Source organism: Scleropages formosus, chromosome 10, assembly GCF_900964775.1.
Source record: "Scleropages formosus chromosome 10, fSclFor1.1, whole genome shotgun sequence".
In the NCBI taxonomy this organism is placed as follows: Eukaryota; Metazoa; Chordata; class Actinopteri; order Osteoglossiformes; family Osteoglossidae; genus Scleropages; species Scleropages formosus.
In genome coordinates, this window is record NC_041815.1 from 16,616,657 (window position 1) to 16,636,075 (window position 19,419).

The 19,419-nt window shown below is 42.7% G+C and overlaps 1 protein-coding gene across 5 annotated transcripts in view; it reads right to left on the minus strand.

Annotated features, from left to right (window-relative positions):
* Positions 1 to 19,419, minus strand: part of grik4 (glutamate receptor, ionotropic, kainate 4) — a 148,538-nt gene that overhangs the window by 28,586 nt on the left and 100,533 nt on the right. For 4 of the 5 annotated variants that reach the window (XM_029255441.1, XM_029255443.1, XM_029255444.1 and 1 more), the window contains exons 7-8: positions 13,774 to 13,939; positions 8,726 to 8,904 (exon numbers count right to left, since the gene is read on the minus strand). In XM_029255441.1, coding sequence (XP_029111274.1) covers positions 8,726 to 8,904; positions 13,774 to 13,939 — 345 coding nt within the window. Of the gene's footprint in view, positions 1 to 3,767; positions 3,822 to 8,725; positions 8,905 to 13,773; positions 13,940 to 19,419 lie in introns of all 5 variants that reach the window. The other variant, XM_029255445.1, reaches the window with a different exon arrangement.

The following is a 19,419-nucleotide window of genomic DNA, read 5'->3' on the forward strand; positions in this document are numbered from 1 at the left end:
AACAATGCCTGTAAGAACTATCAATGTGCTTCAGCTGCAACAATTTGCACTGGTACCCATTGAAATAATTAGCTTTAGCCAGAAAGTACCACTGCAGTTTGAGCTGCTACCTTCCACTTGTGTGACCCAAGTTCAAACCCTGCTCTCGCTGTAGTACCCTTGAACAAGGTACTTACGTTGAATTGCTCCAGTAAAATCTTCCCTGCCAAACAAATAGGTAAATCTCTCTAAGTACCTTAACATTTTAAGCTGCTGTGGAGAAAAGTCAGCTAAATTAATAACAATAATTTTACCTTTCTCCATGTACTAATTAAATGAATTTTAATTAAAGTCATCTAACTATGTTAATAATGTCTTTTTTTCTGTTGAATTCCCAAAGTTCAACCTTGTTTTCCAACTGTTCGACATTTGGTAGTGGCACAGTGGTGCAGCAGATGCTGTTTTGGTGGGTTTCCTCCCAACAGCCTGAATACATGGCCAGAAAAAGGCAATGATAATGAACTCCTGTACCGTGCCTTTCCAAGAAAACCTCAAGTGATGGCCATGAGTTGATTTTGGCTCAGTGGCACTTACCCTTACCTTCAACATGTAGGGCACTGGCCACTTTGCTTTAAAAAAAATGTCTTTTCACAGATAAATAACAAGGTCTGAGCAAAGTATTTCACTTTGACTAAATGAAAGATACACAGGAACTTGGTAACAATTTAGCTGTCTGACAAGTGATACCTATAATTAAAATGCAACTAAGCAATTTCAAATTGCCAGCCATTATTAAGACGCCTCATACGAAATGTGCCTGAGTTGCAAAAGAATCGTCACGTAAATCATGCTTAATTGTTATTCAGCATACAAGTGTAATGGTTATGAGATAGACCCATGATTTTGTGACTCATTAGCTCCCATTGACACTTTGGAACAATTTCATACATGATTACAGTCCTCCATTGAATCAGAGCTCAGTGGGTGGAAGGCAGGACACATCAGCAGACTGTGGAGTAGAGAAAGTAGAGACACCACACAGGTCAGAAAGTGTAGGAGGGTCTGGAACCAGGGGATGGCAGTGATGTGGCACAATAGACCCTGCAAGAGGAATCGTGGATCCTTGGCAGTGCAACAGAAAGGGGACAGACATGCAAATACCACCAAGCGATGGGCACAACGCATCAGCTGTCCATGTTACAGCTGAAACAGACGGATTAAAGCACGATCTCTTGTTGAAGTAGCCCACAAATGACATTTGGGTTCCTTTTTGACTGATGATGGAACACAGCTGACTGGATGTGATTTGTTTACCTCTGCTGTGCGGTACAGAATTTGAAGACGACGTATAACTGCGACCACAGACGGTGCAGCACGGCTGTCAAGTACATAGACAGCGTTTGAGTCAATCCCATCCAAGACATAAAGGCACAACCTAACCAAGAAAACGATGATCCTTTAAATGGAGCCACTTTCCTCCCTTAAGTTCTTTCCACTGGCTCACGCTCAGACTACTGAACAACCTGAGCACAGCATATCCTGCAGCTGCATGCACCGGCATGGCTCCCATGAGAGGAACCTTTAACATCAAGACAGCGGAGTGGGCAGAGCACAACTGGGCAGTGCTGACTCAGCAGAGAGACCTTGCAAGCCATCAACATGCGCTCGCATGAGGCTAAAATATAACTGCAAAATTTCTTAATACTGGATTTTCTCAAATACCAGCAGGGGGCTCCACTCACCAAAGGTTACTCGCAGTTCTTGGTGGAGCTCAGGCGTTCTCTGGTCTGACAGGTGCAGAAATATGGCAGCCATTTCCCCCAACATGCGCCACTACATCCATCAATCTGTGAATCCCTGAAAAAATCCATTCAAAAACAAAGAACCGAGGAAACAAAACAAACACGCTCTCCGGAAAAAGTAAACACTGACTGAAAAAATCAAAAGGCAGTGGACAGAGCGATCGTGCGCACAAGCCTTCCCTAGAGTCTTTCCTTTGATGGATGACCCAACGCGACATGAAGAAACGAATTATGCGCACAAATGGCGAGGCATCTGGTTCACCAACACGCGCCTGAGATTAGCCCTCCACATGGACACGGTCACCGGGAGGAAGAGGAGGAACCATGGGGCGACACAGTGCCATCAGCGAGGAGGGGAGGGAGGGAGGAGGACAAAACACCTCCAAGGTAGCAGACTGCAAGGACATCTCCTTGCCCTTCAAAGTCATCAGCCTGCAGGCCTGATCACAAGACCACAGATGAGGGTCGGGAGTCACTCACAAGTTGTGACACCCTAGCACCTCTTGATGGCATAGGTCTGCATCGTGAAAAGTCACATGTGTGTCAACTAGTTTTTGCACATAGGTTGACGCCTCTCCTGTAGACCATAAGCACAGGAGATGAAGTGTAAAAAAGGTCCTTACACACACACACACACACACACACACACACACACAATGTCCCAGCCATACAGCATTCAAGGCGTTATTCTGCAGCACTGTCATATCACCTCATGCAGTAATACCCTAATATCCATTAACGTATGCACGGGCTGTCTACTTACACAAGGGAAAAATTAAATCATTCCTAAATAATAAAGTAAATTAAATCAGAATGACTTTAGAAACAAATCAAGGCAGGTCGTTCGACAAGGACAGGAAGCGGGACACAAGAGTGACAATTCCTCAGTTTCTGCAGCACTGCTTGTCACAGGGTGCTCTTTTCTCTGCTCCTGGCAGCCCTGACAAACGTCCGCTTCGGCAGCACCGCTACCAGGGAGATGCTTTCATTTCTTAAAGTGGCCCTACTCTTGCCGTGGGTCTGGGGGACGGACCCGGAGCAGCCCCATAAATCTAAAAGCAGGACCTGGCACGCAGCAGCTGAAACCATGCCTGAAGTAACGTCCGTGTGTTAGGGAAGAGAGGAGGATCCTGCCTGCCGGGCTGCATACGAAGGAAGAGCGGGACAGAGGAATTGGAGAAGTGTGGCAGCTCCAGCTTGCATATTCAAAAGCACACCTAGCCATACATCTCTCCATACAAAGAGACACTCTGACCCTGTGTACAGGGGAGCTCATTACTCACTGCTGCGTGGGATGTATAATAAGTGACAGGGTGCTGATTCACTCCTTCATTTGCCTAATGTCCTAATTGCTTTGAGGAGGGGGAAAAAATGGAACATGCTGCTTCTTTGAAAACAAATCACTTTACATACAACATTAATGGCACTGCAGGAACAGGATGTAGATGCAGGATATGCGTGTGCAGTCGATTGTAATTTACAGAAGGAAAGCTGCAACTGAGGGAGGAGAGGGTTTGTAGGGCCTCCATTCTCATAACTGGCAGACACATATAAAGCATTCATTCGGAAACCCATAATGTGGGCACCTCATGTTTGTTTTAGAAAAACATGCTGAAGGACATTATGTTTGTTGTTTGCGCAAATTTACATAATTCTAAAAAGCACTGATTACCTGCACAGTATAATCTGTGTAAGGGAATGATTAGAATAAGCATTGTTCCTTAGGGACAAAGCCACAGATCCTGGGAAAACAGAGGGCAGCGATCCGTTATCCCCACCCATTTCCGCTCCATCGATGGGAGAATCAATCATTCAGCAACATTCAACGTTCGATCACTGAGCACCCTGCCCCACACTGGGCTCATGTTATGTACCCATCAACTTTTTAGCAACCATCCATGTGAGCAACTTCTACAATGCAGTCAGTGTGAAATGGTACCAATATCATTTGTGCCCATCAGAAAGCATCAGGTCACGTCTCCTTACCAGTGAGGTGAAGATGTAGGTGTAGTAGACAGAGAGCATCCCTAAACCTGAGGCCTGAGGGAAGATGAATAGTGGGAGAGGAGAGAGAGAGAGAGAGAGAAGAATTACACAGTGTAACACACTGGTAAAGGCACAACCTGGTCAGGGTTAAAGGTAATCAGCTATATGTTTTTCAGCTCTGCTCCACCTCGCAGGCAATCACACCTTCCGATCAAACCTGTTTGCTGATAACACACAGCTGGAACACCTCAAAACACTGGGATCACTCTGGAGCAGGAAAGCGGAAGACTTCCTGTAGCACTGTGTCTCAGCACCATGGAGCAGGTGCTCTGAAGATTTGATTAAATTACATGAAAAGAAAATTTCTTTTTTGTCCCCTCAAAAACGTCTGTGAGACAGCCCAAAAGGGAAGTTCTCATGAAGGAGAGTACATAAAAATCACCATGGCCTGATTTGACAGGAGGACCTTATACAGGTAGGGCTATTTCTGTGCTTTTTGGAAATATGTAGGCACTAAAAATGAACAACAATACGTATTTTAGGTATACAAGCCTTCCTCACTATTTTGCATTATCAACATGCCCACCCAATCCCTTCATTTATCTCCTAACCTTATAATCTACAATCAATACCTTAATCAATTCACCTTAATTAAAGTCTTATTTATTTATTGAAACTTTTAATGGAGCACTGGTACCAGTTAGTTCCATGATTTTGCTTGACTCTGGCTGTGATCTGTGAACAAATTTGGATATTCCACTACTGAGGTCTAAAATGCCCAGCTTCTTCAAGGTCTCAACATCTTGCTAAGCTGTTTGTTTCAGGCATAAGACACCTGAATCTTTCCCTCTCAGTCTCTCATTATGACTCTCATACTTTAAGCAGAACCATAATGGGCAGAAATGCTTAGGGTCCCAGGGCAGAGATGGAGGGCATAACTGTACATTCATTTACCCCCAAATGACTCCACCCCTTCATCCAGATGGTGTGACTCCTTGCTAATACTCTTCATCTCAGAGTCATTATGCCATATACATAATTTCTGGCCATTATGATGTCATTTTCATAGCCTACAGAAGGTAATTTGGTAACAGAAGTTTGTATTATGTTTGCCATAGGGAGTTCTGTGTTCTAAAACTAAGTAATTAGATATTCTTGATAAGGCTGCTAGCAGATCACAGTGGTGTAAAGGTAAGAAAAGGACTTCAGCACACTGCTTGTGAAGAGAATGATTGTGAGCAGAATCCAGAACCCTTTTTCTGCAGCCCTTTGCCAAAAGGTGAAAGGGGAAAGGGAAGGGATAGACTGAGACTGTGAGCAGTGCAATTTCCTGCAAAGGATGAAAACCGTCACTGGCTACCCTGTGGTTTCCATGGCAACCACACAAAAGAGGAATGACCTGGGACTGCACCAGAGTCCTTCAGTCTGTCCAGGTCTGCACAGGCAGACAGATGGGGTAGGAAAACCAGTAGGAAAGATAGAGTTAAAACAAGTGATAAAAAAAAGACTTGGGTGTATTTGGGAAAAAAATTGAGAAGAAGGCATGAAACTGGGAATATGACCAAAGTTGTGTGGTGACACATGAAGAGCAAGAAGAAAAAGATAAGGATGGTTTTCAGACAGTAGCTTTATCCCCAGATTACATGGTTACATTAATGTATCCAGCTATTTAACAGATGCTTTATCCATTGGTTATAATTTTAAGTTTATTCTCTGTTTAGGTGAATATTGTGACAGAAACATTTAAAAACTTTAAGACTTCAGCAGTTTTTTTTCCCTATAAGAAGAAAAACAGCTCAGTTGTAGGATTTGAACAATACCTAAACCACCAGGCAGTTTGATGCACTATACGTCACTTTCCCAAAGTGCTGTGCACCAATGCCACTTCCTGCAGAACTACATCCATTATTTCCCTTTTTTGGCAAAAAACTTGATGTTACTTAATAAGAACACTGGTTCCTGCTATTTTTCACCATTTTACTGGTGCTATGACCTGAAGATTTAATCAATGTTTTTCAAACGAGGAGTCTGAGTTTGTTCCCCATCCTCTCATTTCTCCAGCCAAAAAAGGGGTCAACTTGGTCATTAATTTAAAATCTCTCTGCTCTTCAGTCCTATCACCTTTTATGCAAATAATAGTCAACATAGAGACTGATAAAAGGATTGAGGTTTACTGCAAATAAAAGATAACTCTAAAAACACTTTGTTAAAGTATGTAAAATACAGCACACTAAAAATTCCGTTTTGGAGGATTGTGCTAAAGTAGAACACTTCTGAAAGTGTATGCCCTTAAACAATGGTTCTTATATACATGTATGTAAACACAAACAGGAGTATGCAGAATACGTACTTATCTTTCTTCTTTGACCACATTCAATAAGCTATTCAACATGTACCCAAATTCTTGCATTTAATTTGCATTAAGTGCAAATTTGCAATCAAGCTTTTTAATGCTTCTAGGAAGAAAAAGGCTACTATATAGGTGCTCAAAAGAAGCAGGATGAGTGCAGTCACCTATTTTGCATTTTTACCCTCATATTTTACTGTAGAATTGAATAAAAAAGCTTTCAGAAAAATTGTTCAGGAAGCAAAGTCTATTTGAGCTGTCTACTGAAATGAAGACCTGTTTGGCTGGATATCTGTGGCCGGTCAAGTATCTTCAAGCACTTCTTCAGTATCAACATGATTTATTTGAAATGTAAAAATAAACAATAAGCTGCTAAATTTGCAAACAAACAATTATGACTTGGTTAAGGCTCAAATTCATTTGAATGTATTCATTAATATTCATAAACAATATATTATAAAAAACAAATGAAATTTATGAATGATGTACTGTTTTTAATAAAGTTTGAACCTTGTTTTGAAGTCCATTTAATGACATGAAATTAAATTTTATGAAATGATGACATCAAACAATTTTACATAACAGACATGATATGTAATACCCTCTGATATGTAAACTTGCTGAAATTAAGGACATACTTACCATGTGATGAACAAGATGGACACAACGGAGTCACAAAAAACCTCACGCATGAAATGGACATGACAACATCACAAGTGAGCAGATAACCCTTATAATTACAGTGCCTATAAAAAGAATTCACTCCCCTTGGACTAATTTATATTTCATTGTGTTACAGGATGGAACCATGATGTATTTAACAGAATTTTTCCACTCAACAACACAAAGTACTCCATAATAAAAAAAATATATATAAAAATCCAGACATTTTAATAATAACTTAAAAAAGAAAATAAAGGAATGGATAAGTATTCACCTCCACCTGCACCCTGAGTTAACTGCTTGGTAGCAATTACAGCTGTGAGTCTCTTCTGGTAAATATCTCTCAGCACTACACATCCTGACAGTGGAATTTTTGCCCATTCTTCTCAGCAAAATTGCTCAAGCTATATCAAAGTGGATGGAGACCATTTGTGAACAGCAATTTTTAAGTCACTCTGGAGACTCTCAATTGGATTGAGGTCTGGGCTTTGACTGGGCCACTCCGAGACATTAACCTTTTGGGTTTTAAACCACTCCAGTTTGGCTTTTGGTGTATATTTTTGGTCACTGTCCTGTTGGAAGATGAATTGTCTTCAAAATCTCAGTACGTTTTCTCCAGGATTTTTTGTACTGATCTCTATGCATTGCTCCATCTATTTTTTTCAGTTTTCTCATATTCCCAAAGCATGATGCTGCCACCACCATGCTTCACTGTAGGGAAGGTGTTCTCATTGTGATGTGGTGTGCCAAGCTTGCACCAGACATAGTCCTTAACATGGAGGCTCAAAATCTTCCTCCACATTATAGTGTCTCACATGTGATATGAGTTTTTCAACAAACGTTTTGTTCTCGACACTCTTCCATACAAGCCAGATTTATGACGTGTGTTTGCTAACTCCTTTAGTCTTGCTGTAGGCCTCTTGGTGGCCGGCCTTACTACAGTGTTCTTTTACTCAGTTCGGAGAATGGCTAGTTCTGGGCAGATTCAGTCTTTCTAAATTTTTTAATTATGGACTCCACTGTGCTTTATGCTATATTATTCTTATTCTTTTTGCCTTAACTGGTGTTTTACAAGAACTTTGATATGCTTGGAACGTTCCTTAGTCTTCATGGTGTGTCTCATTGGAAATGCACTAAGTGGAGAAGTTCCCAGACACTGGTGTATTATTCTGAAATCATGAGCAACACCTCAACTGCATGCAGGTGGACTCCAGTCAAGTAATTATATGAGTTGGAGAGGAAGTTAGTTACTCCATATGTAACTTAGGTGGGTCAAAGCAAGAGGGTGAATATTTAAGCAGTCAATTATTTTGTTTTTTATTTTTAATTCATTTAGAAAAATGTATATTTTTTCACTTTTACGTTAGAGTACAGGTGGTCCCCGATTTACGATGGGGTTACGTTCCCTGAAAGCAATCATAAGTTAAAAATGTCGTAAGTCAAAAATACATTTAAAACACCTAATACACACCTCTGTATCACAGAATGGGAGATGCGGATCGCTGTCGCTGCCCAACATCGTGAGAGAGTATCGCTCCGAGTATCGCTTGCCAGGGAAAAAATCAAAAATCAAAATTCGAAGTACGGCGTCTACTGAATGTGTATTGCCAGCTCACCATTGTAAAGTAAAAAAAAATCACAAGTCGAACCGCTGTAAATCATGGACCACCTGTACTTCGTGTTGCTGAGTAGCAAAAATTTTCAGTTAAATACATCATGATTTCATACTGTTGAAATGTGAATGTGAAAAAGACTATGGAGTGAGAATACTGTGAATAGACACTCTACATGAAGTTATAACAAGAACCGATCCCTGTAATGATGTGAGAATGATGACATCATGAGGAAAGCGTAACCTTCTTCTGAATGAAGTGGTCATGATGACATTTCAGTAATAGCTACGTCTTTGCAATGAGGTGCATGTACGGCGTCATTAAGAGAAACTCACTCGCTCCAGGATGATGTGGGACATGGTGGAGTTGGCATCCACGATGATGGTAGCAGTCTTGTCATCGCGAATCTCTTTGAGGAGCGGTGTGGGGTCCTGGCTGTCATCCAACATGCGCACTGACAGTGTCTCCTTGGAGATTAGGAACTCACGCAAAAGCCGCTCCAGGTTCAGCAAGCCTGTTATTCAGGGAGAAGACCATCCGAGGACACAAACTGTTAATCGAATAATAAATTAATGTTAGTGGAGTGTTAAAATAGGTGTATTGCCCTTTATGTAAAGAAGAACAGAAATATCACTGATCTGAAACAAGTTACTCTAACGTTACAGACCATCTGATCTCCACTTGTCGTGAAAGCATTGTCCAAAAAACAGAGATAAAAAGTCACTGAAAAACACCTCAGCAACTCTGACAGTTAAAAAATTTGAATAACAAAGTTTAGCAGAGTTAAAGTGTGCTCGATAGTTTCCCCCAAAGTTTCTGTTGACACAAAAACTGACAGAAATTATTTCAGCATATAGCTGGCGGGCCACTAAGTACTGAGCAACTTCTTGTCTCCAGCAGATGACGGTTGGATGCCAGAATTTAAAAAGATGAGTCCACACATTGTTTTATCACTTTTTCTTCCTCCATGCGATGTACTCAAGTGATGGGGAAGAGAGAAGAATGGAAGGATGGAAACTGTATGAAAGGAAACAGAGAAAAATGAGTTGTGGTACTGAATGAAGTAAAGTAGATGGAATCTACTACTTGTTCAGATCTGATCAAAAGTCTGCATGACATTTTGCAGAAAATAGGTCCAACTTTTATCAGTTTTTTTGAGTGGAATGAAACAAATGTGGAAATCTAATTGCTGACATATGACTAGTTTAAGTATTCTCAGTTGTGTCTGTGGATGTCTAAACTGTTCCAGCAAAATAGCCTGCTGAACAAATCTCTGAAATTGTTAGTTTCTTATAATGATGGTGTTATAATACACCCTTTCTTGCAGCATACTTCATCTTGACCAATTTTCTCAAAGTTAACCCGTATTTTACATTATGCACAAGGCTTAGAATACCATATTTAATGTTTGTGCTTTCACATACATTAAAGGTTTGCTATAAGGAAAAACACTCCTACAGGTGGGTAGGCAGAGGGTGAGATTATGTCAGAGATCCTAGAAAACGCTACTGTATGAGGATATATCCATGCATCCCATGCTTGGGAAAGCACCGAGGAAATGTCTTGTTTCATTTATGCCTTCCAAAGTGTTGGGATGATTGTCACTATGGCGACGTTACTGACTTTCAGGTCACAGCGGATGCGAAGGAGTAGGAAAGGACACAATTTGCAAGTTTTGGAACGCAGCCCACTTTGTGAACCCTGGAGAAGAAGCAGAGCCTGCCAGCTGCTACACTCTGACAACATAGCCTTCTTTGCTATGTGACTGCACAGTCCATGTTGCGCTCGCTGGAGAATAAACATCAGAGAAAAGAAAGGTTATGTGCAGATCTTTGGAAAATACTCCCAAGAGCTCAGACTTCGGTGACACAGGAGGAACGAAAGACACAAGGAGGACAGTCTTTCTATAATATTTATTTTGTTACAAATCTCTGGAACTGCCTGAGGTAATAACTGTAGAAAATCCAAGCGTGCGGGTCATGTCTACTGTTACGTTGAGTTACACACCACTTTATGTAAGATTCACAATGTTGCCAGTACATTGCACCTTGCATCACATCACATGCAATTTCATACATGGCATATTCCATTAGGTAGCATGCTCTAGCATTCTGTACAAGAGATGCATACTGGCTTCTATTTCACCCACGTTCTCTGCGGTATTCAAACTGCCTCCCTGGCTGCCATATTACATGACACAAGGCCAGTCAGTTTACGGCCCTCTTGCGTTCAGGAAGAAACTAAGCCTATGTTTCAAATCTGTTACTAGTCCACGAGTACAAATATGAAAAGGGTGCGACATCTGCGTTCTCTGTGTGTTCTAATGCACTTGGGTGGGGAGGTTTTTAACCTAGAGTTGCAATGTAACAGCTTGTGCGCTCATTAACATGAAACAAACCCCATGCATAGATCAATTTCAATAAACAACTGCAGAGATCCCACAGAATAAATAATGCTCAGCTTACATATCTGCCTTATTTCTAACACCTTTGTACCTCCTCTTTCTCACCATCTGTCAAAGCTTGAAAAGGATGCACCTTTGAATGTGCAAGATTTCAAACGTCATCTCATTCTGTAATTTTCCTGAAAATACAAACTTGTACTATATTAATTCATTTCTTTTCTTGAAAGACACAGGGCTTGCTAAAGAATTTAAAAATGAGAACACATGAGTGCGATCCAAGTTAGAGACAGACATCAACGGAATCCTTAAAAATGGTCCTGAATTAAATCATTATCCACCTAACTAACTGGTACTTCTCTTTGTGGAGCACTTGACATTTTTTTGAGATGTTAGAGGAAAAGTGCTTTTTTCCAGCAGCATTTAATTGCAGGTAACAGATGACATTTCCAAGTGTAAAGCGAACCGCCGAATCAGCGCAAGCACTAATTGCCGAGTTCCAGAAGAACATGAGATCTGTGAATAAGGTAGACAGACAGGAGTGAGTGTGTGGGGTAAAAACCCAACATAACTCTGCACCAGCTCTGCTGTGGCCTATAGGAGATGGAGTGGACTGATGGCCAGAGGTGAAGGAGCCTGATGGCATACCCCAAATGAGGAAATCTCTGTTTTTAACCATCATAGGGGATTCCCCTTTAAATAGTAGTTCATGTGTCCCAGAGCTGGAGGAATCAGCACACCCATTGATGAGGTATGTTGTTATAGTTCTTATTTAGTTGTTAGCTTCTCATTTTCACCTATATATACAGCTTAGTGTTTGTTGTATACATTCAAGTTCCCCCACTGTTGCCCCTTCCTGGGAATTGAACCTTCCAGGTACAGGTCCAACTCCAGAATAGGCCACTCTAAAGGGCCTCATTCTTGCTTCCAGAGCGACGGTTAAAAAATACGCGCTGTTCACAGGCGCTCCAACGGGGCTGTCATACAGCATGTGATTAATGAGGCCAGATCTGGCTATCGCAGCAACAGCACCTGGGGCTGTCATAGGCCTTTCACACAGCTGCACTGATGGGGTCGTGCTATGGGACAATTGCTACCAGCCCTGTCAGTATCCGACACTGTAATCCAACCCAAGTCTCCCTAACAGTGAAGAATCCAGGTTCAAGGGATACAGGCACCTGTAGGCTGCTTGTAGGCCCTTTGGTACAAGCCTGTGCTTAGCAGCCACAATGGAAACTTAGTGAGTTACTCCAGACCACTTATCTGGGTCAAGTGCTCAGACCAGTCCCACAGACCAGACATTTGGACAATTCACCAAGACCAGTGAACCAGATCAAACATCCGGACCACTTATCCAGAGCAGTTATCCAGACCAGTCCTACAGACCAGTTACCCAGGCTAATCACCAAAGCCAGTCACTGAGACAAGTAGAGCAGACCAGTCATCCAGAACAGCCCCACAGACGAGACAGATTAATGGCCTGCACAGAGGTGTTCAGCTGTAGAAAGTTAATGATCAATACTGACATTTCAGCCTTAACTTGCCAGACGACAGTGCAATAAATGTGTAACAATTTTTTCATGAGGCTCTGGCAGAAAGAAATAATTTAGTTTAATTCTGGTTTGTTGGTTTAGTTGGTGGGTGTGTTGGTTTGGTTGGTGGGTTTGTTGGAGAATGTTCTTGGTCTCGGGTCATGGAGATGTCTGTTGGGTACGCTGGATGGTCTCTGCGGCTTTATGTTGGTTGGACTGGGTCTTTGTGCACAGCCGTTGATGAATACGTATGGGCTATAACATCTTGTCCCGTGTATCTTGAATGAATGTATATAAGAGATGCTAAAATATAGCCCAAAATAGGTAGAACTGTATCACCAGCTCCCAGAAAAGTTCACCTCCTCTTTGGAGGTGCTAACTGCTCCTGTGTCTGCCCTTGTCTGGACTCAGAAGCTGTGACACTTCAAAGCCCCAAGCTGATTAAGGAGAAAGTTGGACAGAGGCAAGGGTCAGTGTGGCTTGGGAGCACAATGTGTCCTTATTGCCTCGTGCATGACAGAAACTCAAGACACCTGAAAATTAATCTTCTGCCAAAATAAAAAAAATCCTTAAGATCTATATAGACCAGAGTATCAGCACTAAGTAGATTTATCGATGCTTTCAGTGTTTAGACTTATGTTTTCTTCTCTGGGTTGTCTGAGTTTGATCTATTCATCCATTCTTTTACTTCTATCACAGCGCCAGAAGACAGCTGAAGCAGCTGCATGCGGACATTGAATTGTGCTGGCTTCAGGAAAAGAGGTAAAGAACTGGAGTGAGGAGGACGATGACAAGTAGAGAAGGAAGAAGAACTGAATTTGAGCAAACTCAAAACCACGTAAGGGGGTGTGCGGTGGTGCAGTGGGTTTGACCGGGTCCTGCTCTCCAGCAGGTCTGGGGTTCGAGTCCTGCTGGGGGTGCCTTGTGACACATTGGTGTCCTGTCCTGGGTGTGTCCTCTCCCCCTCATGCCCTGTGTTGCTGGGTTAGGCTCTGGCTCCCTGTGACCCCATATGGGACAAGCGGTTTCAGACAGACTGGGAAAACCATGTAGTATAGAATATAACGGGGGGGGAATTTAACTTCCAGTAAGTCTCAATTTCTTATTAGCACATGGTTAGAGTTCCTATAAACCAGTAAAAGAACATTAAAATTACAATAGAATTAATTAGAAAATGTATAAGTCAACCCAGCTGTGGTACTTGGCTAGTAATGAGAACTTGATTGACACTCAAATGCTGTTATCAGTGAAAGGGATGTGCACAAAGGTATGGATGGACAAGAGTCCAAGGGTAGGTTTGTGGGACATTTACAGACAGGTGGACATTTTTTGACAAACAGGTGTGTGGAGAATGTAAAGGGAGATACAACAGAAGTATGTGAGGTGTTTGAAGGCACTCAGGCATTCGCAAACAGGTGAGCGGGACAAGAGAAGGCTGTGGCATGCTCACAGTCAGACCGGGTGCAGATCAGACACGCCGTGGTGCTGTTGAAGAAGCTGAGGAGGCCAGCCACAGCCAGGCTGACGTCAGTGTTGGTGGGCCGCAAGTCCAGAGTGGTAAAACGGGGAAAATGCACCTTCAGGATGTCCTCAGGGGCAACCTTCACGTAGGGCACCTGTTGGGACAATGAGGCACAAAAGTGAAGTTTTATTTCTAAGAGGAAACAATTTTAGAAGAAATTCACAAAACAGATATAGGAGTTCTTTGTTCAAAGACATGTTTGGGGTTGCACAGTTAGGTCTTGTTTAGAACTCTAATGGTGAATAAGAGTCACTGCCCCACCTTAGTTGTGACAGAGCCTGTTGCCAAGGTAACTGAAGGAAACACTTCCACCAAAATATTGTATTGAAGGTAAGCAGAAAAAAGAAGCCCACTAGACATGGCTTGCAATCTCATCGCAGCTTTTTGGCAGGTCATCTGTGCTGATAGGGCTGAACTGAGGGGGTGAAGAGGGGAGGGTGGCGTAGGACAGAGAGTGGAGTCTTTTTCCAGTGGATTGCCTGTTCGTGCAGCAATATGTGACCATGTGACTGTGTGGCCCTGAATCTTGCTGGCACTTTACATCTGCCGCTGGTTTTCCATCTCTGCCCAGGGGAGCATGATGGAGCCCCCCCCCCTCGAACTTCCCCCAACCCCCAAAGAGTAGAGATAGATGGAGAAACATCTGATTCTGACAGGCTGCGGTGTAATGCGACACTGCTGAAAAGAGAATGGAACATATGTAAGTGATGAGTGGCAGCCAATTAGGTCCCTTTGGAGCACAGACCTCATAACTGCTGGAGGAGCTGGAGTAGTTACCAACCGGATCCAACCCCAAGATGGGCCAGCCAATGTATTCATAGCAAGACAGAATCAGCTACGATGAAAAAAACTGTACGATATACTGTGTGATAGGTCTGCTAAGCAAAACAAATAAACACTTCCCTTTTTCACTCTGTTTCCCAGACCTCTGTGTAATGATGCTTTCACTGTACTGATAGTGAAGCTGGTGGAGGTGAATTCATTAGCCATTTTCCCATCATGTGAGATTATCTGTGTTTCTCTCTTTGTTGCTCCCTGTCTATGGAGGAAAAACAGCATTTTCACACATGATCCAGCCATCAGCTGTGGGACAGCATGACAACCTGAAGAGAAAAGAGGTGATACAAATGAGGTTTTGTCTAGAAGTGTGGTGACTGACATCATACAGCGCCTTAACGGAATCACCAGGTTCCTGTATCTCTAAAGCTGCTGTAGGATAATGAACACTGAAGAAAGCGTAACTTCACACAAGGAGTGACAGCTCACAAAACACTTTTGCTTATGGGAAGAGGCTAAAGAGCGAACAGAGTAAAGCCAATGAGCCAAAAGACCTAACTAAGATAGGAGAATAGAGCTCATTTATGGAAGAAATGCAGCTCAGGCTACAAGGCTTTGAACATGTATTTCTGGTACTATCATTACCTGTAATTATACTTCCTTTTGTTAGTGGACCACTCATTTTTTCATTTTTAAATCCGCACTGAGGAGTCCAGGCTTTTGGCGCCGCTCTTCTGGCACAAGGAATTGGATAGAGAAACAGCAACTAAGTGATGCATTATGTAACATCTTAACCTTCCGAGGAAGAAATGTTTTCATTGCACATAAGCCTGTGAGACAGCCATTGAGAAATAGGGGCGATTGTGGAAGAGGAACTTGTGTCCATGTGGTCAGGGACAAAGTGGCAGGCAAACATCCCCCTGCACTGGCACCCCCACCCCCCATCACCATCTGGTCAAGCCAGTAAGAGGAACTCAGTTCACCTCTACAAATAAATATCTGCAATATACTTTTTGGAGGGCAGATGGGAAAAGCAATGAAGGATAAATCTTCATCAGTTTAGAGGAAGAGCAATGACCCTGCTGGTCCCACAGACACAACAGACATAGAAAGAGATGGATACACTGCCAGGAGAGAGACAAAAGGACATGGGGCAGCTAGAAAAGTCCTACATTGCATCTAGATTCTATGCAGGACAATTGCTAATTCTATGCAACGTTTGGACACAATCCTGGCATACCCCAGAATGCGCTACAGATGATTTAGAACCGCAGAGTTTTTGTCAACATTGTAGAAAGGTCACGAAACATCTCTTTCAGACTCACTTCTCTCCTGATCTCCTACGTACTTAATAAATTTGTACTATATTATCTGTTAAAAAAACTCTATATGCAGCTGCTTGTGTGTCAGACAGACGGGCCGGAGACAGGAGGTAAGGTAATAGGCCAAGTGCGGGTCGGCTTTATTTCAGGAGGGGATCGCTGGGACAGACGAAAACAGCGGTCAGGGACAGGCGAGGGTCGTTCGAGGCGCAGACATCGGTAAACGGGCGAAGCAAGACTCAGTAGTCAGGCGAACACGCGAGGGTCAGAAGCCAGGAGATCAGAACACGAAGCAGAGACTAAGGCAAGGAGTAAACGCTGATACTGCAACTCCATGAAGGGAGGTGTTTGCAAGAATCGGAGCTCCCTTTATACCTGACCGGGTTAACAAGCCGCAGGTGCGGTCGCTCGGCTTGATCCCGGGGGCGTGACATTGCGTAATTTACACTGCTTTATACGGTGGACTGTGAGAAATTGACTGTACTCAAAAACCACGTGTCTCCTTCTATTACTATTATGCACTTTTTGTATTGTTCTCGGAGATGTACATCACTTTGGAGAAAAGCATCTGCTAAATGAATAAAAGCAAATGTAAAATGTAAACGATGCAGTAAGTTATTCCTATTCTCAGACTACTCTAAAACTCATGAAAGGCAAGGCAGAAGTGTATCTGTAACAGCAGAAGGTCTCAAACACCAGAACCATTGCAAACGATGGAGACGCAGCACAGAAGCGCATAGGCTTCGTGAATCCTACAGCAGCCCATTGCTTATATGTCCACCAAGCAAGGCAAATATGCTGTTAGTTCCTGTTAAAATGTGTAAATGGTAAACAGTGGCGAACCGGCTGACTTAGTCACTGACAGCGCTCAGAAATGCAGGTCTTTATTGTCATTGTAAAGATAAATGAACTAAAAAGATTTTAAATTACACACAACAGCTTCATTGTGTAAAAACCGATAAACTCAGACGGAGCCGTTTTCTTACACAATTCATCAGTACGGAATTCATTATTTCAGCCACTGACAAGAGAAACGATGAATACAACTAAAATAAGGGAGCAGGCAGTTCTTTCTTCTAGCGACTTCAATGCTGCGCGGAAGCAGCCGACAATTCGTTTCATATCTGTAAATGTGCGTTACATGACCGTCGTCGGTGCAGCAGCTTTCAAAGACCCTCAGATTACAGTGAACAGCCAGGCTATTGCGAGTACTCAGTGACACAAATGAAGAAACCTTAAACAAAAGCAACCTGGTGTATCAATGAACACTCAGGCATGCTCAGAGCGGCTGAAAAACTGTTGCACAAAAACATAACCCTGGAGCCTCTTCCAAAACCCTAACACAACCAAAGAGACTTTGAGAGAACAATGTAACAAGGATTCATGGATAAAAAGCTGGAAAACTGTCATGCCCTGCCTGTACAACAATTTTACCTGAGTACAAGCTGCATGTCTTCTATATTTGCACCTTGCAAATGAACAGGTGACGCAGCAAGTGTGCACACCACAGCTTAATAAGTCGGATCTTTTCACTATCTGTTGTAGCTGTCTGTCACTGGGAAGTATGCTTTGACCACATTTGCCTAAGCGTTGGGTATGTTGTCACAGTGTGGATGATTCAGTTTTAATTGGACACACATTGCTACCTGAACTGCCGACAAACAGCAGCTATTCTGGCAGGAACCATTTATAGTGAAAAATACACATGATAAAGAGATTTTCAGGCTTCTATAGATCTTCTGCAGTACCAGTAGCTCTGAAAGATTAATAGTTCATGAGGAAACAAATAATGTTTATTATTATAGATGTAATTAGTTGTCATTTTTCTAAAAATGTTCTCTGCCATGCTCCTTAAATCCTTTTGGACGCTTTCCCATCTAACTGCAGCGCAACACGACAAGAAGACACGTGTCTATAATCTGCGTTCAAATGTCACTTGATGAAAAGATGCCGTGAGCGGCCAAACTTAAGAACCACAGCCTTGTTCAGCTGAAAATATAGGGTTATCTTTCTAAGTTCTTAAAAATAAATCTTTCTAAATTATTGCACAACAAGAAAGCTTCTGCCCTTCCAAATAAGCAAACACATGCTAAGGTGGAACATGGATTTTCCAATTGTTACTTGAACAAAGGAGAAGATAAAAAACCAAAGTCTGATTCTGTTTAAATTTTCTCCAGTGGATGTAACCCTGGTCAAGGTTGCCACGGATAATTTCCCGTTCTCCCTGGGCAGCAGACACACGCTGTGTGATAGAGTGCCTGTCGAAGATAGGGGGCACGTTCAGGGTACGCCAGTGGGGTCCCACAGTGAGGAGGTGAGTCCAGGACTGCCAGGGTCTCCCCATTTTCCTGAATTCAGGACAGCAGCACTCTGTTCATATCACAGAGCTACTTAGTGGCCCCTTTAACCAGAACCACTGACTCACTATGTCCATTTACAAAGTTGTGATATTTGTGTTCAGAACCATGCCAAAGGGCAAAATAGCAGCCTGCCTTGAAAGGTTTTAAGATGCAGCCTTCCGGGAATGCGTCCCGTGCCTTTACCCCTGTGCATCTGTGGCTTGATGGTGCAGGGCTTCTCCGCACACCTGCAAAAGTGAGTGATGAACAGTATATGCCACTGAAGAAGATGTAGATGAACATTTAGCAAACACTTTTCTCCAGAACAAGTTACAATTATTTACCCATTTATCCAGCCGTGTAATTTTACTAGAGCAATTTAGGGTAAGTACCTTGCTCAGGGGTACTACAGCTGGAGGGGAGACTTGAACCTGTGGGCGTAAATGCAGCAGCTCTGACCACTATTCTACCAGCTACCCCAACATATCTGACCACTTCCTCTGGAGCACCGCATTTGGCACATGTCCGTTTTAATATACATGTCTGTAATGTTGCTGCCAGTTTTGATCGTATTCCTTGCGCTGAGGTGTTGTGAATGACCTGCATGCAAAAGCTGCCAGTTGCCAAACAGTGTTAATGCATCCATGTGGAGCTGAGCCAGTGAAGTCATTTGTCGTGGCAGAGTTTAGGTTTCCTCTCAGGTAGGGGGAACAACAGTGAGCAGCATGCTGCTTCGGTGGACAACAAACTCCATCATTCCTGAGAAGCCATTTACTTCTCATCTAAATTAACACTTCTTCAAATGAGCTGGAAAAGGGTTAGAGCCGTCTTTCTGCCGCCAAGGTGCTGATAAATGTCCAAATCAATCCTACATGTAGGCAGGGGAGAGTCCCAACGGGTCAGCGGGAATGTGACACCATATGGGCAGCTGCAATACAATGAGATCCTACATCTGTCGCTTGGATTCCCGAGAGTCCATGGAATGAAACTCATGTTTAATGAAATATCACACACACTTTGTGGAGGCCATGGTGTCAAGCGCTGCTGTACAGACAATTTGTTGGGAAATAAACCTTTTATAATGAGCTATGAAATCCACCAATAGACAGTTAATGAGCAAAATTGTTGTGGACTCC